This window comes from Gambusia affinis, linkage group LG08 (genome assembly GCF_019740435.1).
Source record: "Gambusia affinis linkage group LG08, SWU_Gaff_1.0, whole genome shotgun sequence".
NCBI lineage: Eukaryota > Metazoa > Chordata > Actinopteri > Cyprinodontiformes > Poeciliidae > Gambusia > Gambusia affinis.
The window spans coordinates 1,424,539-1,451,063 of record NC_057875.1 but is presented as its reverse complement, the minus strand read 5'-3'; the positions used below and the strand labels follow the sequence as shown (position 1 = coordinate 1,451,063).

At 41.2% G+C, this 26,525-nt stretch overlaps 1 protein-coding gene across 1 annotated transcript in view; it reads left to right on the top strand.

Moving 5' to 3' along the window:
* The first annotated feature begins 681 nt into the window (after positions 1–681).
* The window catches only part of tmtc2b (transmembrane O-mannosyltransferase targeting cadherins 2b), an 88,478-nt gene continuing 62,634 nt past the window's right edge, over positions 682–26,525 (top strand). The window contains exon 1 of the mRNA XM_044124689.1: positions 682–1,192. Coding sequence (XP_043980624.1) covers positions 1,110–1,192 — 83 coding nt within the window. The 5' untranslated portion in view covers positions 682–1,109. The remainder of the gene's footprint in view (positions 1,193–26,525) is intronic.

Genomic DNA, 26,525 nt, shown 5'->3' with positions numbered 1-26,525 from the left:
GCTGGAGGGTAAAAAGACTATTTATTCCTTTACATGTCATTCATAACCGCGCCGGAGAATAATTTGAACTAAATCACACTTGGACATGTAGATATTATTCATTTCGTGCTGTGCTCCACAGCAAAGGGGAAAACGGCTAAAGTACAACTCAAAACCACTTCTTTCCTGCTCTCTGTATCAGCGCAGCTACACGCAGACTCGTTGCCAAAGCAACTGAAAACAACGCCACAAAAAAACACCCAAATATTTTCCACACAAAGAGGCGAACACTTGGATGTAACGAGTAACGCGACGGTTTTGTAGAAATGTAGCGAAGTAGAAAGTACAGATACTTACTGTAAAATGTAGTGGAGTAAAAGTAGAAAGTATCCATTATTAAATCTACTTAAGTAAAGTACAGATACACAAAAATTGTACTTAAGTACAGTAACGAAGTAACCTGTACTTCGTTACTTCCCACCACTGGTGAAAACAGCCTGAATTGTTTTTGATGATTTTGGCCCACGTGACAAAAAGCTTGGCCACCATCCTAATTCGTTTCGTCTCTATTATCGTTTGTTTGTTTTACACGTTAGTTTTACTTTATTTTGAAAGTGTAAACGGAAACGCGACTTTATAACAAGCGGATTGACCTCGGTGTAAATCACGACGTTTCTCCAACAGCAGCGGCCGTTGCTCAGAGCATCAGAGCGCCGATCCTCCTCTCTCTCTCTCTCCCTCTCTATTTCTCTCTCTCCCTCTCTCTCTCTGTGGGTGTGTGTGTGTGTTTCGGGGAGGCGTGCAGCATGTTGTCACAGATCCACTGAACGCTGTTTTATTTTCTGTCCAACTCCCAGCAGGGTGCAGAGCTCCCACCATGGGTTAGACAGAAAGCCACCTATGGATTATCCACTTTATGCACTTCATGGAGGATGAAGGTCTCGGGTGGGGGGGACAGAATGGACTTATTTTCGGAGAGACATCCTGACAAAGACGGGGACTGAACAGTGACCGGGATCGGCACCCCCCCATCCGACTCGCTCTGCTCATTTTTCTTTTTTGTTTCCATTTTTCCTGTATTTTTTATTCTAATTATTGACGTGATTCCCTGAAGTCTGCGTGGAGCAGAGATGTTCGCTGAACTGCTGTGCGGCGCCGTGGCTCTGGTCCTGTACGTCAACACTCTGGGAGCCGATTTCTGCTACGATGACAGGTACTTCCCTCACTGAATGAAGTGCACTCCGAACCGGTGGCTCCAGCGCCGCCGGTTCGGTTCTGGCTCGGTTCTGTTCGCCCTTTCCATGAATCCGAGCTGTAGAGTAGCAGAGGGCGAGCATCAGGTATCGGAGAGGAATGTGGCTCTGAGGAGCTGCTGGCTGAAGGTTCGGGAATCTGTCGGATTACTCACACGTGTGTTTGGTGGATTCGGCTCTTCTAGTTTCGTCATACAGTTTAAATCTGCTGTGGATCTCTGTGGATCTCTGTGGATCTTTGTGGATCTCTCTCTGTGGATCTCTGTGGATCTCTTTTCCTTTAAGGTTGACCGTGAAAGTTGTAAACAAACAAACAAACATCCTTCAGTGAAGTGGAGAGTGAGAACTTCCTGAAAGGATTTTTAGGATATTTTTGATATTGAAGCTTTTGCAGCGATATATCCAGAACTGGATTAATCCTCAACTTCTCGGTAGACTCACAAAATATAGAACCACGATATTTTGTGGTACTATTATGAAAAAGATAAAAATTGTGCGGGGAAAAAAAAAAAAACTATTTCTTGGTTCTTTTTTTAGCCTCTGTATGGATGTGACAGAAATACTGCCGTTGAAGTGAGACTCATTTGAAATCAGAGCTGCTTACTTAAATAAAAGTGTGGTTTATATCACTAAGATGCACACAGTAACTACATTTAATCATATTCTTCAAATTTGCTTATATTTGATCTAGTGGAACAAACAGTGGAGAAAATAAAACTAGTGTTTCTGATGGATCAGTTTTGTTTTGTTTATTATTAATTGAAATTTATCGGGATAAAAAAAAATCAAAATTCTGATTATTGAAGTTTTCACGAGTAATTAGTTGATTATGATTAATAATGGATTACTGAAACAATCCTCTGTTGCCGTCCTGAAGGTTTGGTTAGCAGTGACACTTTGACCTGCACGTCTCAGTTTGTCGTGTTTCAGCCTTCAGAAGAAGCTGGAGTCGTGCAGCTGAATGAACAGCCTCAGTTTCAGACTTTTAAAATGTGAAACTGGAGCAGCCTATTGTGTTATTATTATTATTATTATTATTATTAAAAATATGGAGCGTTGTCAGCTGGGACGCGTCCGTGCGGGTGGGGGGGCTCGGCTGGCTCTCTACTGCATTACTCATAGCTGGCCTTTTGATATTTGACGGCTGAATGCTTGTCACTGCCTCAGGCTCTTTATTCACCAGCCATGTCCTGATGTAGGTCACAATCATTTCCTTTTCTCGTATGAGCTTCCTGTCTTCACCTCATCTTTTAAAGAGGAGCTGTTAAAATGTTCGGCTCAGTTTTCTGCTGTGTATCTAATGTTGATCTCAGGGAACAAGCAGTGAATTAACTCCCCTCATATCATTCTGTTTCCTTTACAACTCCACTGACTGCTGCAGATAAAACACTTCCTGTTCTGGACAGACTGATGCTTTCCTTCTTCTCATATTTATTTGGTTTCTGGGATGAAGTTGTTTAATCTTCATTTTTTTTTAAATTACGGTTTTAAAAGAACAGAAATGCTTGAAGATGACAGAGAAACGTCTGCAGTGACTGGACATTTCTTCTGTCCACTTCCTGTCTTTAGCTGCACACTGCCAGTCAGCTGGATGAATGGAGGCTGGTACATTTGTCCTTTGTTTACATGAAAGATCATTTTACCTATTTGGAAACATTTCCAGCAGTATAAGTGGGATCTCAGTCTTTACAGGTGCTTCCACAAATGAAGGCACTAATTGTATTTCATTCCTGCACAAACAGCAGAGCAGCAGAAAGATATTTTACTGATAACTACTTCACATTTTAGCAGGTGTTTCACTCTGTTCTGTGTATTTCAAATTGTACATTTTGGAAAATATTCTCTGAGCGTTTGCATCTCAGCCACTAAGATCTGGATCAGGTTGGGTAAGAAAAGTTTATTCTGCTTCTAGTATTGGAAAACAGAGTGAAACATTCTGCTAATTAAATATGCATCCAACTAATCCTTTGCAATGAAAATGCTGCTCATATTCAAGCATAATTCACTGTAATCATGATAGAAAATAATAGCAAATACCTGTAATAGATAGCATTATAATTTTAAAATAAAAAATAAAAAATTTATTTATCCCAAAGGGAAACATCAAGTATCTTTAAAGAGTCGTTGCTGCTGCTGCTGTAGGCAGGAAGGATCTCCAGTAGCAGTCAGTCTCACACCTAACCTGAAGAAGCCTCTGTCTGCAGAATGCTGCTGTATGACGGTCATGACATTCTAACAGAGAATATTCCAGAGTAACTCGTCTTCTGTGTCGTCGACAAGCTCTGCTAATCCAGCTCCTTTGCTTTTGCTTCTTCTCTTTAAATCTCTGAGGTGTTTTTTTTTACTTCCTCATTCTCTCTCTGCTCTGCATCCATGAAGCGTCCTCTTCAGCTCCTCAGGGGCTCGGGGTCAAAGGTCAGGTGTTATTTGAGCTTTTGAGATGCTAATCAGCTTCTTGTAAAAACAATATATTGTTGCCACGGTTACATTAAAACGTAAAATCCTCAGTTGCACAGCATCCAGAACCAGAGGGAATGATTTTCCAAACAGCAACAGTTCAACCAGAAAAGTCTCAAAACAGAGTGACACTGTTCTAGAAATAATCCAATAAATCTTTGCAGCACGTTTATTAATTTTGTTTTTCTTTCTTTATGAATTAAAAGCTCTTAGATTAAGTTATATTTGTAGGTTTAAAATGGTGTAGAAATAGTGAAGTTTATCAGATATCAGGCTGTCCCTGCTCTGTTTCTGTTCCTGTGTCCATAAAGCTGCAAAAAGAGGCGGGGGCTGCTGGATAATTTCACAAAGCCATAATCTTGTTTTTATGAGAAAATCTTATCATAAAGTCATATTTTATTTGTCTTGGTGAGTAATTAGAGGTTCCTCATGAAGCGTGCGGACGGCGTGCTTAGCCAGCCTCAACTGACATCATTTTTTCATCCCAGGCTATCTGTCATCCAGCGTTATCCGTTTTAACGCCACACATTCAGGCTTGCAATTAGCAGCCGTATGTCTCCACAGGCTGCACTCAGAGGGAGAGAGAGGGCAGAGGCCGGGTGCAGCCGAGTTTATTTCTATGTTTGTTTATATGTTTGTCTGGGACGCACAGACTGATCTAACTTGCTAATGTTGTCGGAGTGGAGATAAAACTCGCATGACTGGTGAAGAAGCTGGAAGACGATGAATGCATGACGGCAATAAATCAAACCATGAGCTTACACAAACACCCTGCAGGCATGCAGACCAGAGGTGTACATAATTTACTGGCAAAGACATCAGTCATAGATAATGTAACGTTTTATGCAGAGAGAAGGAAGATCCATTGCTGATGTTTTTCCATTTTGTGCCCCTAAGCAGAATTGAATGAATCTGGTTGATAATTTAGCAGGAAATGATTCTGGCTGCTTTGTCACAGAGTAACATTGATCTCTGAGATGATTGATGACGCTCGGCTTCCCTGGTGTTTGATTGGCTCACAGAAACAAGATGAAGCTGCTCTCCAATGTGTGTTCAGTGGTTTCACTTTAATCGGATTTTACAGTTAACTAGTGACCGGCCAGCCAGGAGGTCAGATTTTAACGACCAAAACAGTTTTGTGAGCATGCAGTCAGTTCCAGCAGCTCTCTGCAGAAAAATGGCTTCCTGGAGGAGTGACCCGTGCTGCCGTGCCAAATCGCCCCAGGGGATGCTCTTCCTCTTCCTTACTTATCAACCCAGCTTTGACACCTGCACTGGAAAATGGAAATAATGAGTCATTTAGTTCATATCTCTGCTGCTGTCCACTGCGGGTCTGACAGCAGAGGACAGCACCGATAAAGTCGGAGGAAAGAACATTGTGTGGTTCTGAGGTTACACAATGATTTACATTTTGTAATATTGCTAAAATAAAGCTGAATATAAACTTTTTGTTTCAGTATTTAATGCGTCAGATCAACACACAGTGATGTACTGCTGGTCAGAGTTTATGGGAAAATGGATGGAGCTAAATCTGAACGATCCTGGAATAAAACCTGTTAGAAGCTGCAGGACACCCTGAACTCACAGCCAGAGCTCCACTTAAAGCTGTCCTTGTGTTGGAATGGCCTAGTCAAAGTCCAGATCTGTGGCAAGACTTGAAAACTGCTGTTCACAGATGCAGTCTGTCCTGTCCAGTGGTCACCACGTCCTCTTTAGGGTGATGTGCTGTTCTGTTAGCATTAGCTTGTGCTAACTGCTGAGTTGGTAAAGCGTTAGCATTAGCAGAACTAATGTTTGCTTCATGCTTGTTAGTGCTTCACGGACTGTGCAGCTAACATTTTCCAGCCATCACACATGAAAACGTTGATGGAAATAGTAAAGTTTGAAATAACTTCCTCGCTTGAGAAGTTCTTCTGTTTTTCTGAAAAAGGCTCAATGTGGCAAAGTGGAAATGGAAACACATTTACAGAATAAGATCGGATGTAGCGAACTCCCATCCGCTGGTGGATCTGCCGTTATGAGACACGAAGCTTGGAAACATTTCTAACATTTCAACCTTCAGCTTCAGGACTCTCCATATCTCTGAGATGTGTTGTTCATGTTCACTTTCTGTTTATCACAGCTACAGTTTGCTTAAAGTCAATCTCTGACAAAATCTTGTTTCATGTAGCTGGTTGATTTGCTCTTAAATTGTAGATGGAAACACGTCTAGTTCTTATTTTGTTTGTCGCTTCATTTTAAAGTTCGCTCATTGCGATTGGACAGAAACAGCTTCTGTGTACAAACCTCCAAAACCTGCAGCTGTTTCTGCAGCAAAAGGTGGTTTCAAATTAGCCTTTTCTTTCCACACAATTATACACTGTTGGTCATTTACCTAAAGGGTGAATAAAGTGGGTTCATCCTTGTCTTGTGAGAAAATGTTTATCATTTTTACAAGGCTCTGTAAGTTTCACCTCCTGGATTAGCCCTCCTGCCGGGACGGCGACATGTTTGACGGACTGTATCCTGGCCATTACTCTGTCCTGGTGTGGTAACGTAAGACCTGGCTGGGTGAGGATGTGTGAAGGTTGCAGGTCAAAAGGAAGGACGCGGCTTCCCCGGGTGTAGCGGATGATTTATGGCCAGGAGTCAAACTGTAGATTACAGCAGAACTACTCCCACTCCTGAATTCACAGAGAGAGGACGGATGATGAAGGGCAGCAGAAACAGAGTTCTGGTTTCACCTTATCCGTCTCAGATGGAGAACGGACTGTACTGTCCCGGCTGGCCCGGTATCGGCGTGTCTCTGTCTCTGTGCAATGGTGTGGAACCAGGCTCACATGATCTCTAGGTTAAGGTGGTTAGAGCTGCTTTGCTGAGAGGCCAAAGGCGGCAACCCAGCAGCCTCAGTATCTCTGGTCAAACTTCAGCGTCTGGATCCTGTAATTACCCTGCAGCCTGCAGACTGAGACTGGCTGCACGGTTCGGTGTATTCAGTGGCTCCTCTGTCTCCTCAGCTCCTCGGGCCTCCAGCTCCCATCATCCAGTGCTTCCAGATGTGCCCGGCTGGCACCAGTGTGAAGGGATCGTTTGAAGTGGATTCAAACATAAAATGTGATGTTTGCCAGAATAGAGACATCGATGTTCCCCTGACCCGGACAGCCCATAACAGAATGAGTGAAGGTAGCACTGAGAGAAAGAGGCTCATGCATAAATTATATCTGCATGGATGCAACCAGCATCAAAAAACCCACAAATTATTAATTGGATGTTTTCTCCACTGATATAAATCTTTGAACAACATTAAACTCAATTTTGGCTTCTTGGATAAAAAGCTTTATTTTTTTTAAACCTACAGTAAGAAAGCTTTATATTTCACCCATGTTGAAAAATGAAGTTCTGTTGCAGGTTTAAATTAAAGGTGATAAATTAAACAAAATTCACATTTTCTTTTACTTCCATTTGGGTTTACTGCCTCTGTTCTGTCAGATAGCCATACATTGTCAGATCGTCATACGCGTATGACAAACTGACAAACTATATCTGTCAGATCAGCATACGTTTGCATACGTTTCAGCATACGTTGTCAGATACGTTGTCAGATAGTCATACGCTTAGCTCAGACATGTATACGTTGTCATTACCATATGATTTTATTTAATCAGCAACATAGAATCATGACGTAGATAAGGATTTTTTTCAAAAGTGAAACACTGGTTTTGCCCCAGTTTCAGTGTGGGTAAAAATTGCGTTTTCATACACGACATGCTATCCAAGTTAGCAGACATGTTATCCAACCCAAAAATATTAAGGAAGTGGGGGACGTGAATTTAAACAGGGCGTGTTTTAGGACGTGTTTTGTAGTTTACTGCAGCTGCAGCAGCATTAAATTTAATTTATTTAGTTACTTTTTATTGTGTCTCTTCTCGCGTATGACAAGCTGACGACTCCTCTCAGTATGGCAGACCTCCTGCAGAATGCGCATGCGTGCGCATGCGCTCTTACCATATGTATGCTATTCTGACATGTATGGCTATCTGACAGAACACCTCTAAAAACAACCAAAGTGCTTAAAAAACCCACCCAGTCAGTTGTTGGCATTAAGTTTATGTTTTTTAGTAACTGGAAAATGAGCCGTTTCAAAAACCAGAATGTTTAGTCACAAATCAGCAGGCACTGCCTGTCGCCTAGCAACCCCAATAAAGCCCAGCCTGTTACATAGCAACCCCACCTGAGCTCCAGGTAATTTTTTTTTCAGTTGGTTTTAGCTGTACAATGGCTGCTGGAAAAGATAAATGTTTAGTTGTTGACTTTCAGTCCAGAAACCACTTGCTCCGTTCTGGTTGGTTGTGCAGGAGGCTCTACTGATGCTTTTAAAAGATGAGCAGTTTTATAATTGTGCATCTGTTTGCAGGCATTTTCCTGTGTGAGTGTAAACGTTGAGTTAGGGGGCGTGGCCAAGAGCAGCTTAGTTTCATTTAAAGTGACAGAAGCCCTAAAACAGCTCATTCTGAAAGGAGCTCAAAACGGGCAGAATTGAGCAAACTAAAATCTCATTATCTGAGAATGAGTTTGTGTAGAAAATGTAAAGATGTTTTGTATCACCCATAGATTTATCCTAATCTGTAGAAGGAACTGTAACAGGTCACATTCAAGACGCCCACAGATGTGATGTATCTGCGGTGGGAGGACGGCATGAACATCCTCTCTGTCCTCACACTCGGAGGGAGTAACATCCTTTGGCAGAACAGAAATGAGTTCTGTTGGATTCTGTTCTGCAGCTGATCGGCTCTGAAAGGAGGGGAGCATTCCTGATCATTCACTTATGCTCTAGTTTGTAAACCTTCTGCAGTGAATCCAGTTTATAAAATAAAGCTATAAAATTTAATAATAAAATCCAAACGTTTCCGGAGGCTCTTTGCCCCAAACTTTTCTTTTCTCCCACAATGTCTTCAGGTCAAACTCCCTGAAGACGAGACAAAGTCCACTAAACCATTTTTATTTAGGGTATGTTACAACTTGGAAGCTTGGCTAAAATGTGCATCATTTTCACCACCAATGGCAAGATCAGACATTTTAAATGTTAATTGCTTAACAGTGTACCACTTGTGAGGAGTTTTAATGTTTGTGTGAATCTTAATTTGCTCCAAAAAATCCCACAAAATTTAATTATGTTAACAGAAAACAATTGACTTCTTCTTCCAGTGACCAACTTCTTAAAATGTCTCTTAAAGTTTCCTAATGAACTCGCAGACAGCAGCAGAGTTTAGACAGTTTTTCTGTGGTGAGGGAAGACGTGGAAAATGTGCAAAAGGGATGAAACTAGTGTTGGTGTTTTATTGGCTGATTTCTGTGCTTGTAAAAAGTTTGTAGACGTTCATTTTACAGGAAGGTTTTATTCTTCCCACCTCACAGGAAGCGTATTTTTCACCGTTTCATTCAGGGATGAATCATCTCCACAGGTTGCTTTGTGTTCTGAGCTAACAGTTGATATTTATGTGATTTCTTTGAAAACCATGTGACATACACAGGAATTAAACATGGAGACAGACCATTAAATATTAGAGCTCTGATGGAAAGACTCCGTCAGCTGGAGGGACCTCAATGAGGAGCGTCACCATCTCTGACATCGATCTCAGGAAGATTTGTCCCTCTCCTCATCTCCAGGTTCTACATGTTTGAGGTGTTTCTTGTTCTGGGTTTTGACTAGGCCCCATTTCCCCATCCTTCGGTCATTTTACGCAAACATCCTCTGGTACTTGGTAGAATTCATGGTGGATTCTGTGATGTTAAGCCGGTCAGGTTCCTGCTCCAGTAAATCAACCCCAAAGCATGACACTTCCGCCTCTGTGCTTTAGGCATGAGGTCAACATCTCTCTACATACCTCAGCTTTTGCCTCATCTGTCCAAAGAACATTATTCCAGACAAACCTCAGTCTTTCTCTCTGTTTGTCTCAGAGAGAAAAACCTAAATATTGTTTGTGACGTTTCCCTGCCTCCGTTTGCTTTGTTTGGTCCGTTTGCTTTGTTTGGTCCGTTTGCTTTGTTTGGTCCGTTTGCTTTGTTTGGTCCGTTTGCTCTGTCCTGTGGTGAACCATAGACCAGCCAAAGAATCGGATCCCTTTCATTTTTAGTCTCTGAAGGAGCTGAAGGATTTTTTTTGGTGCCCTTTCTCCTAGTGTAGAAGTAAAACTATTAGTTTTAGAATATTTAGTTTTAAAATCCAAACAAAAAGATTTATTATGAAATCCATAGGAAGATTTATTTTGATATTGCATGAAGAAAAGAAAGCAGCAGAGCTTTGTTGAAACAAACAAAAGTAAAGGAGAAGTCCTGAGGTTGAACTGACGGCTGTTGTGCTATCAGATATCCATATAATGGTTTGGAAAACTGCGTTGGGTTTGTGGTTCTGTGAGACCCGTGGAAAATCTCAGAGGATCAGGTGTTTCTCAAGTCACAGTGGAGTTAGACAAAAATATGAAGACTATGTCCACTTGATACTCTCACTGTTTTATCCACAATAAATTCAGTCTATTTTTATGTTGCGACACGTTGAACATTAGAGGAAAAATGCAAAAAGGCTCAAAGTTAAACAGGCATCAGCACCAGTTAAAGATCTGCGTTTGTCTTGTAATGAGCTTGTAGATTAAATTTTAAAGTTATTTACTGAACAAATTGACCTTTGATTTATAACTAACTACACAGAACTGAAGAATAAATCTGCGGTTTTGCAGGTTCAAATAGAGGAGCTTCGATCTCAAAAAACCTTTCAAGATATTTCTGTCCAGAGATATTTGGACCTGCAGCACCTGTTAATAATCACTAACAGCCAAACTGTTGTCACTTAAACCAGCATAATCCTGAAGTCGTTTCACACAGAACCGGGTCCTTCCACACTGCTGGAAACCAGTAAGCTGCAGGCCCAGAAACCAGTAAGCTGCAGGCCCAGAAACCAGTAAGCTGCAGGCCCAGAAACCAGTAAGCTGCAGGCCCAGAAACCAGTAAGCTGCAGGCCCAGAAACCAGTAAGCTGCAGGCCCAGAAACCAGTAAGCTGCAGGCCCAGAAACCAGTAAGCTGCAGGCCCAGAAACCAGTAAGCTGCAGGCCCAGAAACCAGTAAGCTGCAGGCCCAGAAACCAGTAAGCTGCAGGCCCAGATGGCGTCTAGACTTCCTGCAGTCAGAAGGAACCGCTGAAGTCCAGTTGATCACCCTGGATCAGTTTTCCAGGCTAATGACAGAAATCAGATTCATTCTAGTGAATTATGATCTTAGCTGTTTGTTTCTTGATGTTCAAACAATACTGATTATGAATAACTCACATTTCTCAGGCAGATTTAAAGAGGAGCAGCAAAAGCAAAGGAGGTGGATTAGCAGAGCTTGTTAAAGATGTTATTGTGGAATATCTGCTCTGCTGCCCAGAATTCACACAGAATGATTTTTATGTTGGTTCAGCCTGCTGAGTGTGATGGTAGCCAATCAGAAAGCGAGTTGGCAGAAACTATAAATGACTGCTGCTGTGACACACCAGGAAATCCGGTGGATGTTGGAGACGTCTTAGAATCGTTTTTCTCTGTTAAATATCGTCCTTAAGCTACTCTCAGTCGGCCATGTTTGTTTACTCTGAATTCTCGTTTGGTATTGAGGTTTTGTGAGATTTCCTGTCCAACATCTGAACACCGGTGAGAGAAATCTGTTCTTGTTGTTCCTGACGTGAATCCACGGCCCACACTGTACGGTCAAACCTTCGGTTTTCTAGCGGTGTGTGTGTGTGTGTGTGTGGAGTCTTTCAGGTTTTATAAATCGGCAGACAATTTAAAAATCCTGCCATTTGAACCAGGATTTCTGATGTTTTAATAATCTCTGTACCGTCACACTGTCAGTTTCTTTCCTTCCTGCATCTCCAACCACAGTGACTCTGACAATACCTGCTTGCTTTCAGTTATGACAACTTTTAGTTTCTTTATGGGATTAATAAAGTATTTTTTAAATTGAATCCAAACTGTTGCATCCTTAGTTCTTGAACTACAACTACCAACCAAAGATGGCGTCCAAGCAGACCTTTGTGATGCTATGTCAAACACTTTGAACACTATTATATCTTTGGAGAACCAAATGCTTCAGTGTAGGCGTCACCAGGATCAGCGTTTCTGGACTGGCCTCGCTGCCTGCTGGCCTCGTTGGGGTAATTTGTCTTAAAGCTGCATTAATCGGGTTCTGATGCTCTGTAATCACTTGATTGGTCCGCAGTGAGACCAGAATCATATGCAGCATGCATGTTGGGTTAGACGCTGTCTGGTAAAATGACGCATTACTGATCGCCTCCAGTCCTCTTGTATTTTCCTTCTTTTCTGTGTTAATTAAAAGCCAGCAGATTATCTTGCCTGAGACATCATGTGGTCATGGCAGCACACAGACTGACCACATGCTGCAGACAGTCAGAAACCTGCAGATAATTACCTTAAATGGGAATAAATTGCCCTGTTAAAGAGAGAGGTTGCTCCTCTCGGCTGGTTATTTGAGGCAGAGCTTCAGGACGTTGTTTAGTTATGTGAGAAAAGCATCAAAGCTGCCAAGAAATACATCGAGTTTAAAATGACGGATGGATCGGATCGTTGCAGCAACAATAGAGGAGTAGTCAAGACTCTGACTAACTGACATTAAACTTGTGTTGTGTGACCAACAATGTTTTGAAACGGTCCACCAATTAGCAACAGCTGGCTTCAGGTTTCGCCGCTGACACGGGTTTGAAATGATTTGACTGCGCCGGACTAAGTTGTTAATGGGTCCCGACAAGGGTTTGGATTTCCTGGGCTAATGCCGGCTGATGGCTCTTAAGCAGTGGCCACTCTCAGGCTCTTGGCTCTCTTCTTATTAATGGGATTACCAGCGCTGTTGATGAGAGGGAGCACGACGTGTAAGCAGAGAACCCCGAGCCATTAGACACAAAACCTCCCCAGTCCCCAGGATCCAGCAGGGACGCTTTAGTTCAGCCTGGAGACGGAAACGTCCTTGTCCCCTCTCCATCTCTGGGGCATTGTTCCCTATCGAGGAGCGCTGGCTCATTTGAAAAGGTTATGACACAAGCTGGCCCGTTCAGAGGCAGAGTCTTTGTGTATTGTAAGCAGACGGGGTTGTGTGGTCCTTCTGTTTCCTTGGACTCGGCGAGGGAGGCCATTGGTCGCCAAATTGAGGAGAATTAATCTCCTGTTCTGTTGCCTCGTTGTTTATTAGGACCAAAAATGCGAGACCTCGGCATTCAGCAGGGGACCTGCAGCGACGGGTGCCAGACCTGTCAGAACCGGCCACGTAAACCTGATCCAGTCGTACGTGCTCCAGAACACATGTTCTCAGAGTTCTGGTTCTGTTTTAGTGGGACGAAGGATTCACAGATGATGAGCTCACAGATGCTGCGCCGTGGATCTGCCAGCCTGGCGCTGGTTCTGGGTGACACGGGTTAATTAGTGGGAACATCTGGAACCAGTTGAAACACATACCCTACAGTGTAAAGCAGATGGAAAAGTTTATTTACTGTATTTATTTCTCTTTCTTTGTTCAACGCTAAAGTCAGCAGTAACTAGAAACCATGATTGGAGCAGAAATGATTGAATATTTTCTGGTTTTGAGCTCACAGTACGACAACTTGGAATGAAACTGCAGCAGTTTCAGGGTTTTATTATATGGAAGCCCGTTCCTGCCTTGAAGGAACCAATAACAGCCCAACAGGAAGTCATAATTACCAGTTTTAAGGTCATAATTACCAGTTTTATGTCTAGTTTGAAAATAACTTTTTTAAAACTGTCTATTGTTGTAGTTATAATTAAAAGTCAAAATTATGACTTTAAAGCTCATGATTATGAATTTAACACTAGTAATTTTGACTTATTTTTGTCAAAACTTTAAAACTTGTAATTATTACTTACTTTTGTAATTATTACTTGTTTTTTTTATGACTTTACAACTCAAAATTATGACCTAAACTTGTAGCTGTGACTTTTATTTTAATGATTATGACTAAAACTCATCATTACAACTTTCTGTTTGGTTTTATTTTTTCTTTCATGGCAGTAATGGGATTCCATTTAATGGTTTTAATACAAAGCTATAAAACAAACATCCATATTTATAGCAGCTTAATTTTTTGGTGTTTGCTCTGTTTTCTCTGTCGGCTGCGGCAGACGGACACTCACTGAGCTCGGTTCTGGTTCTGCTGGAGATTTCTTCTTGTTCCAGCAGAATTCTTTTTTTCCATTGTTGCCACATCCTTTTTCAGGAGGACAGGATATATTGCATTCATTCTAAAAAATCAGACATTTGAACTATATAATTTGTGTGCCGTTAATTCTCTGGAGGAAACATGAAATGTTCGGTTGTAGCTGCGGTTCTGGCGGTTTCCACGTATGAAAGCAGGTATGCAGCGCTCTGTAGGTGGTGTTATAACTCAGGAGGGCCTGTGGTTTCTCAGCCTGACCTCTAACTCTGAGTCACTAAGATTTTCCTCCTGTAGGATTTGCTTTGGTACTTCGTCCTCCAGGATTATTACTATTTGCTTTTAGTGGGGAAAAAAAGGAAAATTGGTAATTGGGAGGGTCTGGTTGCTTTTTATATGAGAAAACTAAAAGCCGAGGTTTAAAGGGCCAGCTGGAAGAGCTGCTCCTCCCAGTCTCTCTCCTCATTCCCCACCTCTTACTACGACCACAGCAGCAGAGGAAGCACATCTTCTCACAGGCTGCCTCTAATTGATACTGCTGAGCCTTGGGAACGCTCAGTGTGGTTTCAGTCCTTTGCAGAATGCGTGCAAAGCTCAACAGCCTGCCTGCCACCCTCTGCGACGCCGCAGCCTATTTACAACCAGACAAGCAGTCTGGTTCAGGATGTGATGGGCTTTTCTTAAGTGAGGATGCAGAACAACAAAAAAGATCCACCACATGATGGGAAAGTCTTCAGCAAGCGTTTTTAAAGACTCTTAGCCTGGGGGGATGTAAAAACTCAACAGCAGATTTTCACACAAAATTGCTCGTCTTAGTAATTTGAGGTTTTTGCTTCTGTTCCTACTCATCCATTACCTTCTCTGCCTCAGTCACATCTGCAGATACTTCACATGTGTTTCAGTTAAGTGTTTTATTTTGGGCATTTTACAGATTTAGGCTAAAACTCTGGGCACAGCTTCTCACTGAATCAAGTGAGACGTTGTGTCCAAACCTTTGACTGCTGGCGTATTTAGTGAGTTTCTTGAAAGTTGTGGGTTTCACCAGGTGTAACTCGGTTTCAGATATCCAGGATCAAAAAAGGGAAATCTGGTTCGGTTCCAATACATATGAAGGCAAAGCAGACCAGAGCAGAGCAGAGCATTCTGGGTAAATAAAACCAAAACAAATGCATAAGTCTAGTAGGAGAAATGGTTTTCTTGTCTTTCATCAAAGACAAAAGAGAAATCCTCCAACATTTTGTTTCCGTTTGGTGAAAGTGGAAGTTGAGTTCAGAGGTTTGAAGAACTTTTGAGGATAAAAGAAAAAAAGTGTAAATATTTTTAATACATTTTAGCATTTTTTATCATTATCACCATAAATCACACAAAATATCAAGATGAAATTTTAACTCTATTACCCACCTCGATTTACCAGAAGCAACTTTTTCACTGGTGGAAATTCAAACTAATATCTGTTTTTCAGCAGATTATTTGTGGACGACTTGTGATCTAGACTCAGCAGATTTACATTAATCCTGCAACATTCACCAGCATCATCACATTACATGGTTTCCTAAAATCACACAACTCTCTGATGAGATCCAGTCAAATGCAGATTGAATAAATTCAGTCCTGGTTTGGTGAGTGTGACGTTTCCACATGGGGAACAGCTTGCTGTGTTTTATGCTTCACAGTCTGCCGGCTCTCTCAGCGGCCGTGTCACCATGAATAAAATCAACCAGTGACTGATTGATGGGATCATGTTTGATTATTGTAGCTGCATGCGCTCCACCAGTCTGGGGCTGAGATGTTTCTCCATCTCTGTCCGGACATTTCCAGGAACTGAGCTCTTTCTCTCCCTCTCAGAGGGATTCAAGTTTTTTGGGGTTGCGAGAAACTGAGCAAGATGCTTCGAATGTTTGAGTGGTTGTCATGCGTTGTCCTGACGATGAACTCCTGCAGCAGGAAACTTTACTGCCTCTACCTGATGAAAGGTTGGGAGTTGCACCAGATTCATCCTTCATCAACACTCGGCACATTTCGTCGCTGCACATGGCAGAAACATCAGCAGCTGGTTTAATTAGAGCCGTTTCCGGGGGAACGACCATTTTCACCTTTCCTGGCTTAAAAACTTTATTTTCATTTGAGTGAGTGACTGCTGGAGCCCCAGATGAAAAGCCTCACCTCTGTGCATCTCAGTTTAAACAACCTCCCACTCAGACACCTGAAACCTTTGTTTAATCTGCCAGAACACGTAAACCTCTAGAATCATGGACCCGTTTATTGTTTTAAGCTTCAGAAACTCGTTGCTCCGTGGTGGAAAAGGACAACGGAGCCGCTGAGGGCAGGACTGGCACATCGCCGCACTTCTCAAGACAAATTGGTTCCGTATGAGAAGAAACCAACGAATCACAGCAGATTTTCTTCACTTCTGTCAAACATTATTTAATATCGCCTTGAAATATTTGCTGATGCAGCACAAAAGTCCCTCCACCTGCCTGATGGAGCTGGTGACTAATGCTGCTCCACATCAGGCTGCGGTCGTCTTCCTCAGCAACCTGTCTGCTTCCTGGAAACAAGGCCTGACTCTGGACTGTGATTGGAGGATAGTTGGTGCCTGAACACCTTGTTCTTCTCATGAGTTTTCAGCTACAGTCAGCAGCTCATCGTGTGTGAGCACACAGACGACTGGCTCTTCTTAGCTGAAAAAGGTTTAGTGGAGGAACTCGATTAAAAAATGTAAACAAATTAATTGCAGGATCTGTAATTAATCAAAAAAAAAAAAAAAAAAAACATCCATCAGCAAAATAAGCAATATTCTCGATTCAAAAACGGATTTTTGCTGCTAAATTATTGACTTAATGAAACTTATAATCCTTGTAATGTCAGGATTATGTTTCTGCTCGGACTTTTGTATGTAAAAAATAAAAATAAACGTTAGTTTTGCTAGGCTTACGCTCTAATCATAAGCATTAGCTCTGCTAGCGCTACAGCACTGCACTAGCAGGAGCTAATGCTAAAGCGCGGACTTGAATTTAAATTTTACCTGCCCTCCCGTATGACTACCTCCCATAATTTACATGTTCTATAAGGGCCCTAAAATGTTGAATTTATGTTTCTTGTTTGAAACAAAGTTACTGAAGAAAAAAATGGGAGGAAAAAGAAAATGGAACTGCTGCATAAACAGTCCTAACCCTTCAAAATAAGAGCATGAATAAGAATGTCTAACTACTTCAACAATACTTATTTGTATGTAACCAAAACTTCAACATAGATGTCAACAGCCAAGTAGAATTTATTTGGAAAAACAAATTTTTGGGAAGCTAAATGTGCTAAACGTTTTCAAAGCTAGAAAAAGGGCTGCAGCTAAAATGTAGCTCTGCTGTTAGCGCATCAGTGGAAACGTTATGCTACATTTCATCAGTATCACATGGTGCATTATAGTGTCAGCAGTGAGTATCAGAAACTTCCTGTTCTGCAACATTAACTGGGTTTGAGATGTTTTAATGGTTTAGTAACATTTTTCATGTCTGACCACTTGACTCGGCACAAATCACTGCACAAAGTTTTTCTGAGGTTCTGGGGAAACGTTAGCGTTCTGCCTCAGTTTTTGTTTCTGAGAAATAATTTAGTAGAAAATATTTTTTATTTGCAGTTGTGTTTAATTGGGTGAGGACAAAACATCTTCAAAGAGCTGCTTGCAAACTTTATAAACTTTAAACATTGTAATTATTGATGTGTAGAAAATCAGCACTCAGGTCCAGTTTGACTGAGCAGGTTCTGAACGCGGCCAGAAAACGTGCGGATTGGACCCGGATTGACCTGTAGCTCAGTCCAGTTCTGGATCACATCCCAAATCTTTTCTTTTATCTATTTGGTGTGCCCAGCAAGTTAAAATGGCATCTGTCCAGGAGACGTCTGCGTGTCAGAGTTGGAGATGTCTGGCTGTAAATCCAGAGGACGGATGATGGATGCTGCTTGTCATCCTGAACAGACGAGTTGGCAGGAGACAAACTGCCATCGTTCACTTCCTCAATGAGCTTTTAATCTGCGGTAACAACTCCACATCAGGAAATTATCTGGAAACCAGAGAATCAAACCTCTGGGAGGGAATACAAGAGGAAAAACTCAAACTGTTGAGATGCTTCAAACTGCAGGTAAACCTGAATATTTGCTCCAGGAACAAAAATAACAATTACATGAAACATTTTGTTTTGAAGACCAAGCTAAGAGCTGGATAAGTAGGTGCAGCATTTTCTTTTTATTCACAGTTTCTGAAGACTGTTTACTTCAGAGCTACTTTATTAAACCTGATTTAGTTAAACACAACACTCTAATTATCCCTTATTCACATTTCGGCCTTGGTCATCTGTTTGTTTTAGCACAATTAGATTTTGTTTTCATGGTTCTCCGTGTTTTACATTAATCTTGGTTTACAGTTATCCTTATGCTGAAAGAAAGCACCTTGTAAAGCATCATTTTCTTCATGGACATGGATATTTCAAACAGAAATGGGTTTAAATGTTTCTTTGTTTTTTTTCTTTTTGGCTGATTTGTAATCTTTAGTTTTAGGAATAACATAAAAAGAGAATTAGTTACTTCATTTTCATAATTTAGAGAAAATACTCCATCGTACAGAAACTTTGGCAGAAATGATGTACATTTTTGTTTTAGTTTGAAAAGTTGAGACAAGCTGGAAACATTCAATGAGGTTTAGTTTTAAATGTTTTTGATAAAACTTTGTCATAATACCAAAACCAAACCAAACTTTTAAATTCTCTTTAATGACTAAAGCTCATTTGTTTCTTTTGCAAATCAAGTTTAATTTTTGGATAAATATTTCACACAGACGTGAATAAATTCTTCACCTTAAAGCCGTTTTGGTCCAGAAAGTCGGCCTCATATTTTATTCAACTGCATTTCAAAACAAACGGAACTGAATGTGAATTATTGAAGTTTAATTGTGACTCAAACTAAATCCCATTTTATTTATAATATGACTAAAGTAAACTGATGTGACATTGTGTAAAACGAACATTCATCCGTTCTCTCCAACTGATTCTGAGAAACTTCTTCATAGAAACTCTTACAGATGTCGGGTTTCTTTTCAAGGTTTTCGCTGCAGGACTTTTCTTCATCATCCATCAGAAAGCAGATGGATGATGCTGCGTCCTCTGAACAGACCACAGCATGCCGCTGCTTTTTCTCCCACACTCCGTCTGACTGCTCAGGTTTACTGAGCGTCGGTGAACTCCTGGGTTTCTGCACCTCCAGAGATCTTCAGTCTGAATCAGATTCATGCTGAAATCCTTCAGCCTGCGTTCATCTCCTCGTATGAATTCCTCCTCAGGGAGTGCTTTCATTTCATTTACTGGAGGGAGTTCCTAAAACAACACTTAAATGTCTGTATTTTTAACATTGAAGTGATCTGCATCAGAGATTTCACCATATAAATGATCACTGGGATCAAAGTGCCACCAGATGAGGCAAATATTACGTTCTTCTTGGAAAAGACGAGAGATCAAAGAATCCTGACGTTGTTTTGATCCAAGCCAGAGAAAGAAAGAAGGAAAGATGAGAAGCAGTTTTCCAGCTGCTTCGACCTCAGCGCAGCGAATGTCTGACGGCTCAAAACCACCAGTTCAAATATTCAGAAAAACATCTTGTTGAGTTTTGAATGTTTGCTGATGTTTTTCTGCTCTCATGTTCAGTGAATAAAAAGCAGCAGACGCTGCGGAGAATCATGATGCTTCCCTGCAGTCTCTTCACCACGCAGGACCGTCCATTAAAACCCGGAGTGCTGCATGAAATAAATTAGAATTGAAGAGTTGGCACAGCTGAGAGCTTTCACCTTGACAATCTGTAGGGCTGCAGTGATGCAAGTTGAGCTGTAGGTGGCGCAGTCTTTGGCAGGTTTATGACTCTGTCCTCCTGCCAGCCTGAGCTTCAGTTTCACAGGAAAATCCATCAACACGCCTGAGAGATGCTTTTCTCTACGAAGCTCCACTTTGCTCTCTAAGTAACTGTATCGACAGATATAGCAAATGTCAACCTGAAGCAATTAATTGGTTCAATCATGTTTTAGCTACTCATCTTTGTTGGGAATCCTGATTATATTTAAATCACTTTCAAAGACAGAAACTTCATAAAACAAAACTTACAAAGAATAATCTTCTGTTCTGTTGGTATTCCATACAAAAATGCAGCAAAGAATTGTAAGATATGAATGCGCTTAAAAAAGAAAAACACACAAAAAATTATTTCTTTGGCTTTGAAATCAGCCACTCAGACTTTGGCAATATTTGCCTCTAAGTTAGAAATTTTCAGCCAAGAAAGGCGATCGGTCAATTGCAGGGGCACTTTTCAAGTCATAAACACCAGCACAGGAGTATTTTCAGAGAATAACTCGCCTGAAGAAAGGCAGCTGAACGCTTTCAGAGAGTAATACCTCACTTTGCACCTCATAAAAAACAGAGGAGCTCACCTCAAGTGCTGCTGCTGAAGATTCCCTACACTGATCTCTGGATTTAAAAGAGGAGTGAAGTCTTTAAAGTGATACCGTCTGTCTACGCACAGCTTCATCTTTACCCTGAAATGCAGCTGATTTTAAAAAACCAAGCCTCTGTCCTGATGGGCTGAACATGCAGCTGCATCTCCCTGCTGGCTCTTGGCGAGTCCCCAGCTGCAGACTTTCTAAAACACTAAAAAATGTATTTTACGCCAGAAAGGCAGCAGTCTGGCACCAATCCTTTGCTGCTGAGTTAAACTAAGTGTGTGCACGACGTGGCTTTTGTTTTTCCACCCAGTTTGCATGATTTTCTCTGGCAAACTCCATGAATTCATTTCATAAAGTGAAAATGCAGAAACAGGCCCAACGGAGTTTGAGCTCTTCATTCCTGAAGCAACTAGAACGTTAAGGTGTAACTAAACCCAGATAGACCGTCCAAATTGGTCCTGAAGGGAGAAATCTTTATGTTTCTGCGTAAATTATGACATTTTCATGTTAACTTGCTAAAGTCAGCAATGTTCTGCCCAAAACCGCCTCAGTGCTGCCCCCTTAGGGTGGAACACTGGATACTGCAGCTGAATTTTCCTCCTGGTTATAACGGGAGGAAAACGGACCACATCACTCGATGTGATGCATCACTCGGACCAGTTCAGGTGTGAAGCCTTGTCACAGACACGCCCCCTGGTGGAGAGTCAGAAGTTGGAATAGCGAGCGTTGCTGATCGTTTCTCAACTTTGCACATGTGACTCATTATCAATGTGAACATGAAGTGGAACGGCCGCTTTGCTTCAGGACGACAGAGAGAAACTCAGGACGGCTACTGGACCAATTAAAGTAAATTAGCATGATTTCTGTTTCTGCATAGAACAAGACAACAAATTCTGACCAATCACAGAGAGGGTGGCTCTCTGTGAACAAAATGGCGGTTTTGGTCGCCGTGTACGTCAGTCATACCTGACATCAGGACTGCGGATGAATTATGTCAGAACATTAATTCCACGCTGATGAGAAAGAGAAAATTCAGATGGACATGGACAGTCATGTTCTGGAAACTAAAGACGTACCTATAAAGTACCTGACATGTAGTCAGGCTACATGTGCAGATAGCCTGACTAATAATAACTGTGTTGCTCTAAAACAACAAAAAGATATTCAGTTCCTTAAAAACTATGTAAAAGTCCTGCTAAATGAAGATCCCATATTATTGCTAAGTTTATGGTGTTGGATGTAGAAATATTATTTTATTATAATTAAGTTTGAGATGAGGAATATAGTGAAGCTTTAGGGATAAGTCTTGTCATGATCCATTTTTGTTTTTCAAGTTGTGAAGAAAAGTTTGAGCTCATCACCTGGGTGAAATACGCTGGTCATACAGCAACACGGCCTCCTCTGATGCAAACGCTGTAATAACATTTAGATGGATGTCTCTGTCTGCACCTGGGCTGCAAGTCAAAATCCAAAAAGGGAGATGAATTAGAGTTTGCATCATGAGGCCAAAATGTTTTGGCTGCAGCTGTAATTCAGCATTAGAACGACTGAAAGGAATCCTCCCTCTTTCCTGACTCATTTCAGGTCAAACTGGCAGAAAATGTTTTCCTCTGAGAAAACCCGTTCTCTGAACTCTCTTATCAAAGATCTCTTGTTCACAGCGTCATGTGATTAAATCGGCTCAGTGTTAATCACAGCTGCATGCAGCGGGCTTACAGGCTGTTTTCCGTCTTGATTTGAGGTCCATGTTTGTGGCGGACATGATTCCTCTACAGCGGACAGTATGTAAACAGAGCGAGGCCACGCTGCTCTCTGAACCTGATTAGATCAGCAGAGGATTAATGGAGCGGCGCAGTTCAGTGACACTAAAACAACAGGAACACAAACACTTTGAGCATCTGCTACAACTCCACAGGACGGAAATAACTCAAGTTTACAACAAGTCAAGGAATCTTTGTCCAGATAAATTCCCCAGAGATTATCAGCGTAAAAAAAATAAAAATCAGAAAATAATCTTGCTTTTCATTTATATTACTGTCCTTCATAAAAACTTTGTGTTTCTTTTTCTGTTTAATAAAATGTGTTTCCATTGGTGGACACATTCTGCCAAGAAGGGAGAAAATGTTTCGATTAACTTTGCAACATTTAGCGCACTTAGCTTCCCCTAAACGAACCTTTCCAGATAAATTTGAAAACACAAAGGATGCGTCGATGTTTTGGTAAGAACGTTTCGCGCTTCCATCCAAGAAATTTCTCAAGAGTAAAAAAGTGTTTGGTAAAAAGTCTAGTACTGAGTAACTGATCAAATAATAATAATAAAATAATAAAATTACTCAAGTGAAAGTGAAAGTACTCCAAAGTAAATGTAACTATTAGTACCCAGCTCTGCCTGTAGCCCATGTTTATCATTGACACATTGTGGGTATTAATATGGCTGAATTTAGCATTAGCTAAATTAGTAGATCTAGTTTTTATTCAGCGCTGTGTGTATCTATGATGCAGCTTCATCAGATATATTCATCATTTTGGGTTTTCCTGCCACAGAAGCTTTAATATGTGAGTCAGAGGATCACAAACTGCAGCCAGGACGTTTCCTTCACACCTCTCTGTTTCATTGGTGACCAAAACCCAAACCATGAGCTGAAAACAGCCCTTCTGTCAACATGTTCCTCTCCAGATTATGGCTTCCTCACTCCTTGACTGGGAAATGAGGTTGACGCTGGGAATTTCTTTCCATTTAAGCCGCCTTAATAGTTAATGCTGTTTTGTCTGCCCCTGGGGCCCTCTGAGTGCACTTTTTCATGAGCTGGCACAGAATCTCATTACCTCTGGAAAAACTTCCCATGTTCATGTAAAACATTGCAACCTGAGCCTGTGAAGGGCTGCTGGGATCCTGCTGATGTTCTCCTCCTGAGCAGCAAACAGAAAAACAACCAGCAGGCCGGATCCATGCAAACACTCAGCTCAGGTGCATCTGAGATAAGAGTCATAAAATAATAACCGTTTCCTGTTTGCAGTGTTGGAATGGAAATACGATGAAAAAGTATTTGTACTTCTTGAACTTTGTCATGTTTTGCCACAGACTAAAGTGTATTTTACTGGGTTTTTAGAGACAAACCAACAGAGTAGTGAATAATTAAGAGAAGGTAACATGACGGTGCTTTTGATTTCTGCAGCATCACGTTTCTGCTTCTACCAGCTTCACACAAAAATAAAATGAGTCAGGCGTGTTTCCATCTGCTGGTATGGAGCGACTGCCAGGATACATGAAGCGTGATTTCATCAGACGATGACGCTGTGCCTGGCTGTAATCAGTAGAAGTTTTCAAATGTTTCCATTTCCAGCAACATTTTCTAATGTAATGTGAAAAATGTGCAGAAGAAACGCTGATGGGAACAGGACCACTGTGTCCATCTGTCGCCAAAACTCTTATTATAAAACACTGGACACAAAAAATATGAGCAAGTTCAAGAGGAATGAATGAATTTAAATCAAAACATTAAATTAAATCAGTTGTCAAAACGTTTTAGGATAATGGGGCTGTGATTCTTCAGGGATCAGTCATTTAAATGTAAAATGTGTGCGTGTGTGTGTGTGTGTGTGGGCGTGTGCGTGTGTGTGTGTGTGCGTGGGCGTGTGCGTGTGTGTGTGTGAGTAAATGTTGTGTATATACTGTTTCCAGTTAGCCTTTAGTTTGCAGCCAGTGGGACTTTTTGTCTGCGGCCTCCAGACTGATGAGCCTCTCATCATCAGACCAGTGACGACCAGTAGAACCAGTTAGACTCTAAAAACCAGTAGCAATGCTTCTCCCTTTCAGTAAAAAGGTAACGCAGCGTTTCCTGGAGCAGCTCGGGTTTCGTGGGTTTTGCAGACGCCTCCGGAGCCTGCAGAGTGAATTTTGCATCTTTTTCGTGACTAAGCTGGTTTTAACTGGGAGCTCTCTGTAGCTCTCCTGCTCTCACTGTGTGTTAACTGGGATCGCCTCCAGCACCATGCAAACGCATACAGGATCAGGTTATAGCTAAATAAATTATGTAATGCACAGATGTGTGAAAGCCCACAGTTCACTGACTGATTTACACATATTGGCTTCGAGTAAAGAGAACTGTGATTTTCACCGTAAACAAATGAATTTGTTCATCCCAGTCTGAAGCCTAATAAAACACAATTTACTAAAAAGTGGATTGAAAAAGTGGTTTGACTGTTAAATGTTTCCATCTGCAGGTCCAGTTTATGTTATTCCACTCAACACAGATTTAGTACTTCTAACAAGAGCATCGTCTGCTTGAGGCAAACATTAATTCCTGCAGAAAGCCACTGATCCATGAATGTGTGGAGAGTTCGCAGCCACCCATGGAAATCTGTTTCAAACATTTTTATGTTGATTTTGTTGAGTTAAAGTTAATCATATTCAGAAATGGTTGTATTTGTTTCAATTGACACAAGTGGAAGCATGTGGGACTGCAGCGCAAACATCGAAATGATCTGAATCATCAGTGCAGACTGACAGAAGGTCTAATGTGACTGCAGTAAATCCAGTGTTGACAGAATGAAAATTTAATGCATAGAATCTAAAATATGAAGCACGGCACTTTGCTTGTTCTTAAATGAAACTTTTAATCTGACGTGTTTTAGTTTTCAGTCTTGAAGACGTGAGGATGTTCCTCTTATCATCACATCTTTTACTTTTTTTGTTCCATAATTCATCAACTCATCATCTGCGCTTTACTGCTCCGAGTTTTAGCCATTAGCTGAATCCTTCGGTCTGTTGTGATCTTCTTCAGTGTAGACAGAGCTTCTGCAGAACTTAGAATGAGTCTTCCTTCGTACTTAGATTTTTCAGTTTATCTGTATTTATGTTAAGTTTATTATAATTGATTTGTCAAACTGCACAGCCATACTAGTTTTTAATAGCAATATATTTGTGAGGTAATAAGAAGAGCAGATTGGTCAACATGTCTGGCAATGTAAAGTTTTTCATCTGGAAATATTCAAAGACATGATGTTTGATTTTTCAGTGTCTGCCATGCTGTGTGTCATTCAACAGATTGACCTGATAGACTCTCCTGCCTCAAATGGTTTCATGTGTAAATGATTTGCAGCCTGACTTCAGAGTGAACTGCATGGAGGTGAAGCTGAAGCATTATTGGCTTAAAACTGCAGAAACACATTCAGTCGTATCATGAAGGTTTTACTTTCCATCCTGTAAACAGCAAATGTCATATTTTTTGTTTATCATTCATGCTACTCTGTGAAATATGAAGAAGATCATTTTAGTAAATTCCAGATGGTATACATCTTTCTTCTACTTATTTCCTGTGGTTTTCTTCCAGCAGAGATGATCAATAACTGAAGTAATTAGCTGTCTGAGGTTAATTAGTTCAACTAAACTTAGATTTAATTGTGCTGCAGAGATTCACCCAGACAGAATGACAGCCTCAGGTTTCTGCAGAAATGAGATCATGTTCCACTTCCTGTCTTCCTTCTTCATCTTTTGTTTGAGATGTTTGCTGACATCTTTTACTGCAGGTCCATTAATGGATCTCTACTGGATGCCAGAAGCAGCACCGTGTGCAGCTTGTCTTTTGTTTTAATCTGAGCTCGTTGGCTGATGTGATGTTAGAACGTATGGACTCTCCTGGGTTTGTTCTGCTGCTGCTGCTGCTCCTCCTGCTGCTGAGGGTTTTCATGGAATCTGATCTGAAAGCTTGAGAATAATTCCCACTGGGATGCGGTTTGTAGGTCATTGTTCTGATGCGATTTGTTTCTGGTTTGTTTGGGGCGGGATGCATGCATGTGTCTGAATGATTGTCTGGGTGGGGGAGGGGAGGCGTTCAGGACTGACCCACAAATCCTTTCCTTTTGCCATCTGAGAGGATTATGGAAAACTAGGGTTAGACTGATCTAATGTTGTTCATTTACTCATGCAAAGTCCTTGCTACAAAAGCAAAAACAGAGAAATGATTCATCATCAAAAGCTGAACCTTTTCTGTGAAATATCTGCGCAGAGCAATTAAATCAAGCGCTGCACTTTCAGCCCGAGAGGCTTTGTTTTCTTTTTTCTGGGATACTTGAGAAGGAACGCTGGGCTTGTAAGGGGCCACCTGCAATAACAAATTACTCCCAAGTGTCCAAGAAACATCCAAAAACAGTTCTCTGGATGATTTCTATCCA